Here is a 16,749-nt window from a genome sequence, read left to right on the forward strand (position 1 = left end):
TAAACAATTGTCAAACATGATTTTAATGTGAACCATGTGAGACGTGTCTCCCACGTTTTTCATGTCAAACCAATCTGCATTTTGCTTCACATGTGATTCTTACATGATTCTAACGTCTGTTCATGCTACCATCTCTTAACGCTAACAGCAATTGAAGCTAACATCAATTGAAGCTAACATCCACTGACGCTAACATCAGTTAAAGCTAACATCAGTTGAAGCTAACATCAGCTGAAGCTAACATCAGTTGAAGCTAACATCAGATGAAGCTAACATCAATTGAAGCTAACATCAGCTGAAGCTAACATACATTGAAGCTAACATCTGTGCATGCTAATATCTGTTTACGCTGACATTGTTCATGCTAACCTTTATGCTATCATCTGTTCAAGTTACCATTCGTTCTTGCTAGTATCTGTTCACAATATATTTGATTCATGCTAACATTTGTTCTGTTAAAGAAAGTATTTTTGCAGGCTAACAAGTATTTATGAAGCCAAAGTAAAATTGGGAAACTTGTCCAAGTGACCTAGTTCTTCCCAACAGGCTAATTCAATGGTTTGGTTAAAAATCAGCCATCTGGTGGTTAAATGCATATAAACTGTTGTGTCTTTGAACTTCAACAAGCTGCTTCTTTCCTTCCAGGTTTTAAATGGTTCGGAAGCCTCACTAATCTTTCTTCACGACTCTCGTCGGGCAAGTCCAAGAAGAAAACAGATTTCAACAGGAGCCTCTGTGGAGCCCCAGCAGCAGCAGTGGAGGACCAGTCAGTGGATGACATGGAGTCCTGCCTCCATAGCTCCACTTACGCCCGCTCCAGCGACATGTACACGCATGTGGGCACTGTGCCTCGCAGCGACAAGCAGAAGAAGAGCTGCAAGGGGCCGAAGGACAAGAAGAAGACAGAGGAGGAGGAGGAGGAGGAGGAGGAAAAGAGAAAGGCGGGGGAGCATGTCCGAGACTCTCCTCTGCTCTCTGCATTGTCAAGCCTCAGTTTGACCAACATGGAGCAGCTTCAGCCGGTTTTGGCCCTGACCCCTTGCCAAGCTTCACCTTTGACCTCAGCACCTGACAGCTGCCTCAGAGATGTGTCAGACAACCCTGTTACCATCGACGAGGCCCCAGAGATCAGTCATGGTCTGGAGGCCAGCAGGAAGCCTTCAAACATGGAGAAAAAGTCCACGTCTTTCAAGCAGGATGTGTACGTGCTGATGGAGCCGATATGTGAAGCGAGTCGCAGCCAGACAGATGTCCAAGCAGAGAGACAGCGAGACGTCACCTGCACGCTGGAAGCCAGAGACCAGGAGCCTGGAGAGACGGCTGGAAGGTGAGGATGCTGGGTGGGATCACGCACAGACGCGCACACACACACACACACACACACACACACACACACACACACAACCTCTTCCCATCGAAACCGGCAGAGAAAAATGTTCATTTATTTATATTTGAAAAATGAACAATTAATGTATGAATAGTAATAATAACAATGCAATTTTATTTTTCTAAATAAAAAAAGATAAATGAATATTACAAAATTAAATGAAGACTTCCTTTATGAAGCTATTTAATTTTATTATTTAATGTTTAATTTAAGGTTTAATATTTAAGGTTTAATAAATATATTTTCAGACATTGGCTAACATCTGAATATGCTAACCTCCAAATAGAGCAAAAGGAAAAGGATCTTAGTCTTAGCAAGGTCGGTAAAAGTAGCTTAAACGATCTCATAAGAAAAAAAGAGGAACTATTAAGGTTCTTTTGGGTTTATTTTAGTTTATTTATCATCAGACAGATTTTCTTCCCGTTTTATCAATTTACATGTAGTTCTATGTTCCTGTAAGCACAACTGTTGATCCATCACTTCAGTTCTTCATCACCCTCATCACAGCATTCGACTTTTCTTTTCCTTTCATGGTGGTAAAAGCCACTGACAATGTTTTCTTTTCTTTTATTAAATGAAGTCTCAACTTTTAAGAACCATAAACCATTTTTTTTAAAAGTTCCAACATCCTCATTCAGGAGAAGCTTTTTTGTGTTTGAGGTGGGTTTTTTTTTACCATGTGACTTGTTGTGGTCAGTAACTTTATGTCCCAGTAACTAATCAGGTTTTATATGACTCATGATATTAAACAACATGAAGATGGACAAAGTCGGTCTTTGGGGCCATGCAGGTTTTAGATTTTCCACCAATACACCTGATTCTAATTAAGTTGTCCTAAGACAAGTCTAGTTTAATTTTTGTCAATATCGGGAACCTGGTCTGGAGCGGGAGGTAGTTCCAGGTATTAGGAACCTGGTCTGGAGCGTTGGATAGTTCCAGGTATTGGGAACCTGGTCTGGAGCGTTGGATAGTTCCAGGTATTGGGAACCTGGTCTGGAGCGTTGGATAGTTCCAGGTATTGGGAACCTGGTCTGGAGCGTTGGATAGTTCCAGGTATTAGGAACCTGGTCTGGAGTGTTGGATAGTTCCAGGTATTAGGAACCTGGTCTGGAGTGTTGGATAGTTCCAGGTATTAGGAACCTGGTCTGGAGCGTTGGATAGTTCCAGGTATTAGGAACCTGGTCTGGAGCGTTGGATAGTTCCAGGTATTGGGAACCTGGTCTGGAGCGTTGGATAGTTCCAGGTATTGGGAACCTGGTCTGGAGCGTTGGATAGTTCCAGGTATTGGGAACCTGGTCTGGAGCGTTGGATAGTTCCAGGTATTAGGAACCTGGTCTGGAGCGTTGGATAGTTCCAGGTATTGGGAACCTGGTCTGGAGCGTTGGATAGTTCCAGGTATTAGGAACCTGGTCTGGAGCGTTGGATAGTTCCAGGTATTGGGAACCTGGTCTGGAGCGTTGGATAGTTCCAGGTATTGGGAACCTGGTCTGGAGCGTTGGATAGTTCCAGGTATTGGGAACCTGGTCTGGAGCGTTGGATAGTTCCAGGTATTGGGAACCTGGTCTGGAGCGTTGGATAGTTCCAGGTATTAGGAACCTGGTCTGGAGCGTTGGATAGTTCCAGGTATTAGGAACCTGGTCTGGAGCGTTGGATAGTTCCAGGTATTAGGAACCTGGTCTGGAGTGTTGGATAGTTCCAGGTATTGGGAACCTGGTCTGGAGCGTTGGATAGTTCCAGGTATTGGGAACCTGGTCTGGAGCGTTGGATAGTTCCAGGTATTGGGAACCTGGTCTGGAGCGTTGGATAGTTCCAGGTATTAGGAACCTGGTCTGGAGCGTTGGATAGTTCCAGGTATTGGGAACCTGGTCTGGAGCGTTGGATAGTTCCAGGTATTAGGAACCTGGTCTGGAGCGTTGGATAGTTCCAGGTATTGGGAACCTGGTCTGGAGCGTTGGATAGTTCCAGGTATTAGGAACCTGGTCTGGAGTGTTGGATAGTTCCAGGTATTAGGAACCTGGTCTGGAGCGTTGGATAGTTCCAGGTATTGGAAACCTGGTCTGGAGCGTTGGATAGTTCCAGGTATTAGGAACCTGGTCTGGAGCGTTGGATAGTTCCAGGTATTAGGAACCTGGTCTGGAGCGTTGGATAGTTCCAGGTATTAGGAACCTGGTCTGGAGCGTTGGATAGTTCCAGGTATTGGGAACCTGGTCTGGAGCGTTGGATAGTTCCAGGTATTAGGAACCTGGTCTGGAGCGTTGGATAGTTCCAGGTATTGGGAACCTGGTCTGGAGTGTTGGATAGTTCCAGGTATTAGGAACCTGGTCTGGAGTGTTGGATAGTTCCAGGTATTAGGAACCTGGTCTGGAGCGTTGGATAGTTCCAGGTATTGGGAACCTGGTCTGGAGCGTTGGATAGTTCCAGGTATTAGGAACCTGGTCTGGAGTGTTGGATAGTTCCAGGTATTAGGAACCTGGTCTGGAGCGTTGGATAGTTCCAGGTATTAGGAACCTGGTCTGGAGTGTTGGATAGTTCCAGGTATTAGGAACCTGGTCTGGAGCGTTGGATAGTTCCAGGTATTAGGAACCTGGTCTGGAGCGTTGGATAGTTCCAGGTATTAGGAACCTGGTCTGGAGCATTGGATAGTTCCAGGTATTAGGAACCTGGTCTGGAGCGTTGGATAGTTCCAGGTATTAGGAGCCTGGTCTGGAGCGTTGGATAGTTCCAGGTATTGGGAACCTGGTCTGGAGCGTTGGATAGTTCCAGGTATTGGGAACCTGGTCTGGAGCGTTGGATAGTTCCAGGTATTAGGAACCTGCTCTGGAGCGTTGGATAGTTCCAGGTATTAGGAACCTGGTCTGGAGCGTTGGATAGTTCCAGGTATTAGGAACCTGGTCTGGAGCGTTGGATAGTTCCAAGTATTAGGAACCTGGTCTGGAGCGTTGGATAGTTCCAGGTATTGGGAACCTGGTCTGGAGCGTTGGATAGTTCCAGGTATTGGGAACCTGGTCTGGAGCGTTGGATAGTTCCAGGTATTGGGAACCTGGTCTGGAGTGTTGGATAGTTCCAGGTATTAGGAACCTGGTCTGGAGTGTTGGAAAGTTCCAGGTATTAGGAACCTGGTCTGGAGCGTTGGATAGTTCCAGGTATTGGGAACCTGGTCTGGAGCGTTGGATAGTTCCAGGTATTAGGAACCTGGTCTGGAGTGTTGGATAGTTCCAGGTATTGGGAACCTGGTCTGGAGTGTTGGATAGTTCCAGGTATTAGGAACCTGGACTGGAGCGTTGGATAGTTCCAGGTATTGGGAACCTGGTCTGGAGCGTTGGATAGTTCCAGGTATTAGGAACCTGGTCTGGAGCGTTGGATAGTTCCAGGTATTAGGAACCTGGTCTGGAGCGTTGGATAGTTCCAGGTATTGGGAAACTGGTCTGGAGCGTTGGATAGTTCCAGGTATTAGGAACCTGGTCTGGAGCGTTGGATAGTTCCAGGTAATAGGAACCTGGTCTGGAGCGTTGGATAGTTCCAGGTATTAGGAACCTGGTCTGGAGCGTTGGATAGTTCCAGGTATTAGGAACCTGGTCTGGAGCGTTGGATAGTTCCAGGTATTAAGAACCTGGTCTGGAGCGTTGGATAGTTCCAGGTATTAGGAACCTGGTCTGGAGCGTTGGATAGTTCCAGGTATTAGGAACCTGGTCTGGAGTGTTGGATAGTTCCAGGTATTGGGAACCTGGTCTGGAGCGTTGGATAGTTCCAGGTATTAGGAACCTGGTCTGGAGCGTTGGATAGTTCCAGGTATTAGGAACCTGGTCTGGAGCGTTGGATAGTTCCAGGTATTAGGAACCTGGTCTGGAGCGTTGGATAGTTCCAGGTATTAGGAACCTGGTCTGGAGCGTTGGATAGTTCCAGGTATTAGGAACCTGGTCTGGAGCGTTGGCTAGTTCCAGGTATTGGGAACCTGGTCTGGAGCGTTGGATAGTTCCAGGTATTGGGAACCTGGTCTGGAGCGTTGGATAGTTCCAGGTATTAGGAACCTGGTCTGGAGCGTTGGATAGTTCCAGGTATTAGGAACCTGGTCTGGAGCGTTGGATAGTTCCAGGTATTAGGAACCTGGTCTGGAGCGTTGGATAGTTCCAAGTATTAGGAACCTGGTCTGGAGCGTTGGATAGTTCCAGGTATTAGGAACCTGGTCTGGAGCGTTGGATAGTTCCAGGTATTGGGAACCTGGTCTGGAGCGTTGGATAGTTCCAGGTATTGGGAACCTGGTCTGGAGTGTTGGATAGTTCCAGGTATTAGGAACCTGGTCTGGAGTGTTGGAAAGTTCCAGGTATTAGGAACCTGGTCTGGAGCGTTGGATAGTTCCAGGTATTGGGAACCTGGTCTGGAGCGTTGGATAGTTCCAGGTATTAGGAACCTGGTCTGGAGTGTTGGATAGTTCCAGGTATTGGGAACCTGGTCTGGAGTGTTGGATAGTTCCAGGTATTAGGAACCTGGTCTGGAGCGTTGGATAGTTCCAGGTATTGGGAACCTGGTCTGGAGCATTGGATAGTTCCAGGTATTAGGAACCTGGTCTGGAGCGTTGGATAGTTCCAGGTATTAGGAACCTGGTCTGGAGCGTTGGATAGTTCCAGGTATTGGGAAACTGGTCTGGAGCGTTGGATAGTTCCAGGTATTAGGAACCTGGTCTGGAGCGTTGGATAGTTCCAGGTAATAGGAACCTGGTCTGGAGCGTTGGATAGTTCCAGGTATTAGGAACCTGGTCTGGAGTGTTGGATAGTTCCAGGTATTAGGAACCTGGTCTGGAGCGTTGGATAGTTCCAGGTATTAGGAACCTGGTCTGGAGTGTTGGATAGTTCCAGGTATTAGGAACCTGGTCTGGAGTGTTGGATAGTTCCAGGTATTGGGAACCTGGTCTGGAGCGTTGGATAGTTCCAGGTATTAGGAACCTGGTCTGGAGTGTTGGATAGTTCCAGGTATTAGGAACCTGGTCTGGATCGTTGGATAGTTCCAGGTATTAGGAACCTGGTCTGGAGCGTTGGATAGTTCCAGGTATTAGGAACCTGGTCTGGAGCGTTGGATAGTTCCAGGTATTAGGAACCTGGTCTGGAGCGTTGGATAGTTCCAGGTATTAGGAACCTGGTCTGGAGCGTTGGATAGTTCCAGGTATTAGGAACCTGGTCTGGAGCGTTGGATAGTTCCAGGTATTAGGAACCTGGTCTGGAGCGTTGGATAGTTCCAGGTATTAGGAACCTGGTCTGGAGCGTTGGATAGTTCCAGGTATTGGGAACCTGGTCTGGAGCGTTGGATAGTTCCAGGTATTAGGAACGTGGTCTGGAGTGTTGGATAGTTCCAGGTATTGGGAACCTGGTCTGGAGCGTTGGATAGTTCCAGGTATTAGGAACCTGGTCTGGAGTGTTGGATAGTTCCAGGTATTAGGAACCTGGTCTGGAGCGTTGGATAGTTCCAGGTATTGGGAACCTGGTCTGGAGTGTTGGATAGTTCCAGGTATTAGGAACCTGGTCTGGAGCGTTGGATAGTTCCAGGTATTAGGAACCTGGTCTGGAGTGTTGGATAGTTCCAGGTATTAGGAACCTGGTCTGGAGTGTTGGATAGTTCCAGGTATTAGGAACCTGGTCTGGAGTGTTGGATAGTTCCAGGTATTAGAAACCTGGTCTGGAGTGTTGGATAGTTCCAGGTATTGGGAACCTGGTCTGGAGCGTTGGATAGTTCCAGGTATTAGAAACCTGGTCTGGAGTGTTGGATAGTTCCAGGTATTGGGAACCTGGTCTGGAGCGTTGGGTAGTTCCAGGTATTGGGAACCTGGTCTGGAGCGTTGGATAGTTCCAGGTATTAGAAACCTGGTCTGGAGTGTTGGATAGTTCCAGGTATTGGGAACCTGGTCTGGAGTGTTGGATAGTTCCAGGTATTGGGAACCTGGTCTGGAGTGTTGGATAGTTCCAGGTATTAGGAACCTGGTCTGGAGCGTTGGATAGTTCCAGGTATTGGGAACCTGGTCTGGAGTGTTGGATAGTTCCAGGTATTAGGAACCTGGTCTGGAGCGTTGGATAGTTCCAGGTATTAGGAACCTGGTCTGGAGCATTGGATAGTTCCAGGTATTAGGAACCTGGTCTGGAGCGTTGGATAGTTCCAGGTATTAGGAGCCTGGTCTGGAGCGTTGGATAGTTCCAGGTATTGGGAACCTGGTCTGGAGCGTTGGATAGTTCCAGGTATTGGGAACCTGGTCTGGAGCGTTGGATAGTTCCAGGTATTAGGAACCTGCTCTGGAGCGTTGGATAGTTCCAGGTATTAGGAACCTGGTCTGGAGCGTTGGATAGTTCCAGGTATTAGGAACCTGGTCTGGAGCGTTGGATAGTTCCAAGTATTAGGAACCTGGTCTGGAGCGTTGGATAGTTCCAGGTATTGGGAACCTGGTCTGGAGCGTTGGATAGTTCCAGGTATTGGGAACCTGGTCTGGAGCGTTGGATAGTTCCAGGTATTGGGAACCTGGTCTGGAGTGTTGGATAGTTCCAGGTATTAGGAACCTGGTCTGGAGTGTTGGAAAGTTCCAGGTATTAGGAACCTGGTCTGGAGCGTTGGATAGTTCCAGGTATTGGGAACCTGGTCTGGAGCGTTGGATAGTTCCAGGTATTAGGAACCTGGTCTGGAGTGTTGGATAGTTCCAGGTATTGGGAACCTGGTCTGGAGTGTTGGATAGTTCCAGGTATTAGGAACCTGGACTGGAGCGTTGGATAGTTCCAGGTATTGGGAACCTGGTCTGGAGCGTTGGATAGTTCCAGGTATTAGGAACCTGGTCTGGAGCGTTGGATAGTTCCAGGTATTAGGAACCTGGTCTGGAGCGTTGGATAGTTCCAGGTATTGGGAAACTGGTCTGGAGCGTTGGATAGTTCCAGGTATTAGGAACCTGGTCTGGAGCGTTGGATAGTTCCAGGTAATAGGAACCTGGTCTGGAGCGTTGGATAGTTCCAGGTATTAGGAACCTGGTCTGGAGCGTTGGATAGTTCCAGGTATTAGGAACCTGGTCTGGAGCGTTGGATAGTTCCAGGTATTAAGAACCTGGTCTGGAGCGTTGGATAGTTCCAGGTATTAGGAACCTGGTCTGGAGCGTTGGATAGTTCCAGGTATTAGGAACCTGGTCTGGAGTGTTGGATAGTTCCAGGTATTGGGAACCTGGTCTGGAGCGTTGGATAGTTCCAGGTATTAGGAACCTGGTCTGGAGCGTTGGATAGTTCCAGGTATTAGGAACCTGGTCTGGAGCGTTGGATAGTTCCAGGTATTAGGAACCTGGTCTGGAGCGTTGGATAGTTCCAGGTATTAGGAACCTGGTCTGGAGCGTTGGATAGTTCCAGGTATTAGGAACCTGGTCTGGAGCGTTGGCTAGTTCCAGGTATTGGGAACCTGGTCTGGAGCGTTGGATAGTTCCAGGTATTGGGAACCTGGTCTGGAGCGTTGGATAGTTCCAGGTATTAGGAACCTGGTCTGGAGCGTTGGATAGTTCCAGGTATTAGGAACCTGGTCTGGAGCGTTGGATAGTTCCAGGTATTAGGAACCTGGTCTGGAGCGTTGGATAGTTCCAAGTATTAGGAACCTGGTCTGGAGCGTTGGATAGTTCCAGGTATTAGGAACCTGGTCTGGAGCGTTGGATAGTTCCAGGTATTGGGAACCTGGTCTGGAGCGTTGGATAGTTCCAGGTATTGGGAACCTGGTCTGGAGTGTTGGATAGTTCCAGGTATTAGGAACCTGGTCTGGAGTGTTGGAAAGTTCCAGGTATTAGGAACCTGGTCTGGAGCGTTGGATAGTTCCAGGTATTGGGAACCTGGTCTGGAGCGTTGGATAGTTCCAGGTATTAGGAACCTGGTCTGGAGTGTTGGATAGTTCCAGGTATTGGGAACCTGGTCTGGAGTGTTGGATAGTTCCAGGTATTAGGAACCTGGTCTGGAGCGTTGGATAGTTCCAGGTATTGGGAACCTGGTCTGGAGCATTGGATAGTTCCAGGTATTAGGAACCTGGTCTGGAGCGTTGGATAGTTCCAGGTATTAGGAACCTGGTCTGGAGCGTTGGATAGTTCCAGGTATTGGGAAACTGGTCTGGAGCGTTGGATAGTTCCAGGTATTAGGAACCTGGTCTGGAGCGTTGGATAGTTCCAGGTAATAGGAACCTGGTCTGGAGCGTTGGATAGTTCCAGGTATTAGGAACCTGGTCTGGAGTGTTGGATAGTTCCAGGTATTAGGAACCTGGTCTGGAGCGTTGGATAGTTCCAGGTATTAGGAACCTGGTCTGGAGTGTTGGATAGTTCCAGGTATTAGGAACCTGGTCTGGAGTGTTGGATAGTTCCAGGTATTGGGAACCTGGTCTGGAGCGTTGGATAGTTCCAGGTATTAGGAACCTGGTCTGGAGTGTTGGATAGTTCCAGGTATTAGGAACCTGGTCTGGATCGTTGGATAGTTCCAGGTATTAGGAACCTGGTCTGGAGCGTTGGATAGTTCCAGGTATTAGGAACCTGGTCTGGAGCGTTGGATAGTTCCAGGTATTAGGAACCTGGTCTGGAGCGTTGGATAGTTCCAGGTATTAGGAACCTGGTCTGGAGCGTTGGATAGTTCCAGGTATTAGGAACCTGGTCTGGAGCGTTGGATAGTTCCAGGTATTAGGAACCTGGTCTGGAGCGTTGGATAGTTCCAGGTATTAGGAACCTGGTCTGGAGCGTTGGATAGTTCCAGGTATTGGGAACCTGGTCTGGAGCGTTGGATAGTTCCAGGTATTAGGAACGTGGTCTGGAGTGTTGGATAGTTCCAGGTATTGGGAACCTGGTCTGGAGCGTTGGATAGTTCCAGGTATTAGGAACCTGGTCTGGAGTGTTGGATAGTTCCAGGTATTAGGAACCTGGTCTGGAGCGTTGGATAGTTCCAGGTATTGGGAACCTGGTCTGGAGTGTTGGATAGTTCCAGGTATTAGGAACCTGGTCTGGAGCGTTGGATAGTTCCAGGTATTAGGAACCTGGTCTGGAGTGTTGGATAGTTCCAGGTATTAGGAACCTGGTCTGGAGTGTTGGATAGTTCCAGGTATTAGGAACCTGGTCTGGAGTGTTGGATAGTTCCAGGTATTAGAAACCTGGTCTGGAGTGTTGGATAGTTCCAGGTATTGGGAACCTGGTCTGGAGCGTTGGATAGTTCCAGGTATTAGAAACCTGGTCTGGAGTGTTGGATAGTTCCAGGTATTGGGAACCTGGTCTGGAGCGTTGGGTAGTTCCAGGTATTGGGAACCTGGTCTGGAGCGTTGGATAGTTCCAGGTATTAGAAACCTGGTCTGGAGTGTTGGATAGTTCCAGGTATTGGGAACCTGGTCTGGAGTGTTGGATAGTTCCAGGTATTGGGAACCTGGTCTGGAGTGTTGGATAGTTCCAGGTATTAGGAACCTGGTCTGGAGCGTTGGATAGTTCCAGGTATTGGGAACCTGGTCTGGAGTGTTGGATAGTTCCAGGTATTAGGAACCTGGTCTGGAGCGTTGGATAGTTCCAGGTATTAGGAACCTGGTCTGGAGCGTTTGATAGTTCCAGGTATTAGGAACCTGGTCTGGAGCGTTGGATAGTTCCAGGTATTGGGAACCTGGTCTGGAGCGTTGGATAGTTCCAGGTATTAGGAACCTGGTCTGGAGCGTTGGATAGTTCCAGGTATTAGGAACCTGGTCTGGAGCGTTGGATAGTTCCAGGTATTAGGAACCTGGTCTGGAGCGTTGGATAGTTCCAGGTATTAGGAACCTGGTCTGGAGCGTTGGATAGTTCCAGGTATTGGGAACCTGGTCTGGAGTGTTGGATAGTTCCAGGTATTAGGAACCTGGTCTGGAGCGTTGGATAGTTCCAGGGATTAGGAACCTGGTCTGGAGTGTTGGATAGTTCCAGGTATTAGGAACCTGGTCTGGAGTGTTGGATAGTTCCAGGTATTAGGAACCTGGTCTGGAGTGTTGGATAGTTCCAGGTATTAGAAACCTGGTCTGGAGTGTTGGATAGTTCCAGGTATTGGGAACCTGGTCTGGAGCGTTGGATAGTTCCAGGTATTAGAAACCTGGTCTGGAGTGTTGGATAGTTCCAGGTATTGGGAACCTGGTCTGGAGCGTTGGGTAGTTCCAGGTATTGGGAACCTGGTCTGGAGCGTTGGATAGTTCCAGGTATTAGAAACCTGGTCTGGAGTGTTGGATAGTTCCAGGTATTGGGAACCTGGTCTGGAGTGTTGGATAGTTCCAGGTATTGGGAACCTGGTCTGGAGTGTTGGATAGTTCCAGGTATTAGGAACCTGGTCTGGAGCGTTGGATAGTTCCAGGTATTGGGAACCTGGTCTGGAGTGTTGGATAGTTCCAGGTATTAGGAACCTGGTCTGGAGTGTTGGATAGTTCCAGGTATTAGGAACCTGGTCTGGAGTGTTGGATAGTTCCAGGTATTAGGAACCTGGTCTGGAGCGTTGGATAGTTCCAGGTATTAGGAACCTGGTCTGGAGCGTTGGATAGTTCCAGGTATTAAGAACCTGGTCTGGAGCGTTGGATAGTTCCAGGTATTAGGAACCTGGTCTGGAGCGTTGGATAGTTCCAGGTATTAGGAACCTGGTCTGGAGTGTTGGATAGTTCCAGGTATTAGGAACCTGGTCTGGAGCGTTGGATAGTTCCAGGTATTAGGAACCTGGTCTGGAGCGTTGGATAGTTCCAGGTATTGGGAACCTGGTCTGGAGTGTTGGATAGTTCCAGGTATTAGGAACCTGGTCTGGAGCGTTGGATAGTTCCAGGTATTGGGAACCTGGTCTGGAGTGTTGGATAGTTCCAGGTATTGGGAACCTGGTCTGGAGTGTTGGATAGTTCCAGGTATTGGGAACCTGGTCTGGAGTGTTGGATAGTTCCAGGTATTAGAAACCTGGTCTGGAGTGTTGGATAGTTCCAGGTATTGGGAACCTGGTCTGGAGCGTTGGATAGTTCCAGGTATTAGAAACCTGGTCTGGAGTGTTGGATAGTTCCAGGTATTGGGAACCTGGTCTGGAGCGTTGGGTAGTTCCAGGTATTGGGAACCTGGTCTGGAGCGTTGGATAGTTCCAGGTATTAGAAACCTGGTCTGGAGTGTTGGATAGTTCCAGGTATTGGGAAACTTGTCTGGAGTGTTGGATAGTTCCAGGTATTGGGAACCTGGTCTGGAGTGTTGGATAGTTCCAGGTATTAGGAACCTGGTCTGGAGCGTTGGATAGTTCCAGGTATTGGGAACCTGGTCTGGAGTGTTGGATAGTTCCAGGTATTAGGAACCTGGTCTGGAGTGTTGGATAGTTCCAGGTATTAGGAACCTGGTCTGGAGTGTTGGATAGTTCCAGGTATTAGGAACCTGGTCTGGAGCGTTGGATAGTTCCAGGTATTGGGAACCTGGTCTGGAGTGTTGGATAGTTCCAGGTATTAGGAACCTGGTCTGGAGCGTTGGATAGTTCCAGGTATTAGAAACCTGGTCTGGAGTGTTGGATAGTTCCAGGTATTGGGAACCTGGTCTGGAGTGTTGGATAGTTCCAGGTATTAGGAACCTGGTCTGGAGTGTTGGATAGTTCCAGGTATTAGGAACCTGGTCTGGAGTGTTGGATAGTTCCAGGTATTAGGAACCTGGTCTGGAGTGTTGGATAGTTCCAGGTATTAGGAACCTGGTCTGGAGTGTTGGATAGTTCCAGGTATTGGGAACCTGGTCTGGAGTGTTGGATAGTTCCAGGTATTAGGAACCTGGTCTGGAGCGTTGGATAGTTCCAGGTATTGGGAACCTGGTCTGGAGCGTTGGGTAGTCCCAGATATCAGGTCTTTATGGGGACTTTCATGTGTTTGGTTTTTCTGAGTAAACAGGATGTGTTTCCTGACTTCCCTCCTGGTTCAGATCCAGTCTTGTTATTGAAATGATTAAAAGCTTGACTTTCTGCTTGTGAACTCAACAACAACATGAAGCAGACAGGAGTCTGCTGAGTCCTGGCAGATTCCCATGCAGTCTGAGTTTGTATTGGGAACAAAAGGCCACCTCCCCTGACTCATAGAAATATGCAGCAGCCTTCACTCTGCCTCTTGTTGTAGACCCAACCCTGACTCAGCACCAGACCTGCTGCTGTTCAGGACATTTCTGCTTCACTAACAGCCTCTGGAAAGCCGTCCCCTTGGACCTGAGCTGAGATCTGCAACTCCCACAGCCTCCAAACTCTGTGATGATCCAGTCTGGATGGACACATGCATCCCTTTTGGTTCAGGACTGACAAACGCCTTCCGGCTGTTACCAGGAGCAGAAACATGTGGTTGTGTTGCCAGACGTTGCTGGGTGGAACAGATGAACCAATATCTGCTGTTGCATAAGAGGATGTAACCAAAGCAGTTTGGACTTCCTACGGTTTCAGCTGATGATTCACTGTGTTTACACAATGAAGAAACTTTCACATTTTAGCTGCTTCAACCTCCATCAGGACCAGAACCAGGAAGGAAAACCTCCATCAGGACCAGAACCAGGAAGGAAAACCTCCATCAGGACCAGAACCAGGAAGGAAAACCTCCATCAGGACCAGAACCAGGAAGGAAAACCTCCATCAGGACCAGAACCAGGAAGGATAACCTCCATCAGGACCAGAACCAGGAAGGATAACCTCCATCAGGACCAGAACCAGGAAGGATAACCTCCATCAGGACCAGAACCAGGAAGGATAACCTCCATCAGGACCAGAACCAGGAAGGAAAACCTCCATCAGGACCAGAACCAGGAAGGAAAACCTCCATCAGGACCAGAACCAGGAAGGATAACCTCCATCAGAATCAGAACCAGGAAGGAAAACCTCCATCAGGACCAGAACCAGGAAGGAAAACCTCCATCAGGACCAGAACCAGGAAGGAAAACCTCCATCAGGACCAGAACCAGGAAGGAAAACCTCCATCAGGACCATATTCTTGGAATATAACTCAGGCGCAGGAAGGTTCTAGAAGGAGGTCCTGGTCCAGAATAACTCCAAGGTTTCTCACTGTGGTCCTGGAAGCAGAAGTTATACGACTCTGAAAGCCTTGATGAGGTTTCTGGCAGCACATGGCCTCGGTCCTCTCCTGCATACTGTCTAGTCGTAACCGTCCCATGTGCAGAAAAACAGTCCCACAGCATGATGCTCCCAATGCTCCACAGTAGGGATGGTGTTCCTCATCAGTCTTCTTCCCCCAGGACTGCTCTGGATCATCCAAATGGACCCTGGCAAACTGAAGATGGGCCTGGACATGTACTGGTTTAAGCAGGGAACCCACCATGTTAAACCATGACGTCTTAGTGTATTACCAGCAGTAACCATGGAAACGGTGGTCCCAGCTCTTTTCAGGTCATTGAGCAGCTCCTCCCATGTAGTTCTGGGCTGAGTCCTCCCCTTTCTGAGGATCATGAGATCTAGCATGGAGCTCCAGTCCGAAGGAGACTGACAGTCATGTTTAGCTTCTTCCATTTTCTAATATTCGCTCCAACAATTCAGCTTCAATTCAATTCTGCTTTATTTGTATCGCGCCACTTCACAACAGTGTTGTCTCAGGACACTTTACATAGAGGAGTCAACATAGGCATCATTTCAAGCCAACAGTGGATCTTTTTTCACCAAGCTGCTTGGCAGTTCCCCCGCAGCCCTTTCCAGCCTGGTAGAGTTCTACAATGTTGTCTCTGGTGTCTTTGGACCGCTCTTTGGTCTTGGCATGTTAGTAGTTGGAGTCGTACTGATTGTACGGGGAGGACAGGTGTCTTTATGCAGCTAACCGCCTCAACCAGGCACTTCTGATTTATGATGATGAGTGGAGTGGAGGTGGACTTTCTAAAGGTGGACCAGCAGGTTATAGAATTCTAGCTGATAGGTGTTCAAATACTTAACATACAAATATATCATTTAAAAATCACACAATGTGATTTCCAGATTTTTCTTTAGATGGTGTCTCTCACAGTGCAGCTAAGACGAAGATTTCAGACCCTCCAAGTGGGAGAACTTGTAAAACCACAGACTGTTCACATATTTGTTTGCCTATATCTATATTAGCTCCCTATTAACTCCCTAAAATGCTAAATATTTGATCTTTTTTTATAAGAAAAGGATATTAAAGAGTTAAAAATAAATAGTGCTAATAAATGTTGGGACAGCAGGTTTTATTTCAGAATTGATATTAAATTTCACGTATTTTTCCGTGTTTGTTATTCGTGGCTGCAGATGAACCTTTTCTCTCGTTCTGTTTCAGGCGTCCAGACGTGTCGCAGAGCGGTGGAGATTATGTCAAAGTAAGCTTCTTCCTTACACTGTAAATCTGTTTTCATGCACCCGTCCTGTTGGATGCCGTGGTCGTCTGACCAGGACACATTGTTACCATGGCAACCAGATCCTGAAACACAAACAACTTCCACTCTGCTGAATCGGTCCAACCAACAATAACGTCAATGCATTTAAACACAGAGAAACACTCTGTGACATGAAGAGGTTCTGGCCTGATGCCCAGCGGGACGGGAGGGGACTGGGGGGGACAGGAGGGGACGGGGGGGGACAACATGTCAGCTGAACAGCGGAAACAAAAACATTCCCAACATGGATCCATGAAACACAGTGGATTTATCTTTTTGTTTTATTTGACTGAAGACACGACAGACAAAGAGCTCTGAGCGATGACCTGGGAGCACAATGTTGTTACCATAGCAACAAGGTCAAGTCTCACATTGGTCTGGGTTTTGGGCCCCCGGCACCACTGTCCCAGACCCTGCAGCTCCTCCTTTCATTCCCTCTGTCTGCTGTGAACACATCATCACACTCAACCAGAGGACGAGGCTGCAGTTCAGAGGAAAACAGTTTGGACGATAATGCGCTCATATCCGGGTCTCCTGAAGGTCTGCGTGTTCTTAAGCGTGTGCAAACTCACTGCACACGCAAAAAAACAGTACAATCTCATTTACTAACAGCGTGCTGAGGGTCCTTCAAAGGTTCAGACAGCAGACGTGCTGACTGCATCCAGTAGAAGGTCCGCCACAATGAATACACAATGTGAGGCGTTCCCACGCTGCTCTGCGTGTTGGGACGAGAGAATGTAGACATGAATGTAGCTGCTGCGATGTGATCGATCAAAGCTGAGATCAATGTTGCTGATACAAACTGTGTCTATTGTTTACACATTTCTAAAGACGTGCAAATTGTCTGTTTGTAATCGTGCACATGGAGGCAGGTGTCTCCAGAAGGAGACGCAGAGAATGTCACCCTCGTGGGAATATTTCTGGGATGAAGAATTAAACAACCATCAGAACATCTGGCTTTTCCAGCATGTTGAAGGAACTCAGGGTGGATGTGGAGAGGAGCCACGCATACCTGCACATGACA

The 16,749-nt window shown here is 48.0% G+C and overlaps 1 protein-coding gene across 1 annotated transcript in view; it reads left to right on the top strand.

Moving 5' to 3' along the window:
* Positions 1-999: 999 nt before the first annotated feature.
* Positions 1,000-16,749, top strand: part of LOC306763993 (SH2 domain-containing protein 3C-like) — a 49,145-nt gene continuing 33,395 nt past the window's right edge. Inside the window, exons 1-2 of the mRNA XM_079250973.1 lie at positions 1,000-1,327; positions 15,629-15,668. Of these exons, the coding sequence (XP_079107099.1) occupies positions 1,005-1,327; positions 15,629-15,668 (363 nt within the window). The 5' untranslated portion in view covers positions 1,000-1,004. The remainder of the gene's footprint in view (positions 1,328-15,628; positions 15,669-16,749) is intronic.

Source organism: Telmatherina bonti (genome assembly GCF_933228915.1).
Source record: "Telmatherina bonti genome assembly, chromosome: 13".
NCBI lineage: Eukaryota > Metazoa > Chordata > Actinopteri > Atheriniformes > Telmatherinidae > Telmatherina > Telmatherina bonti.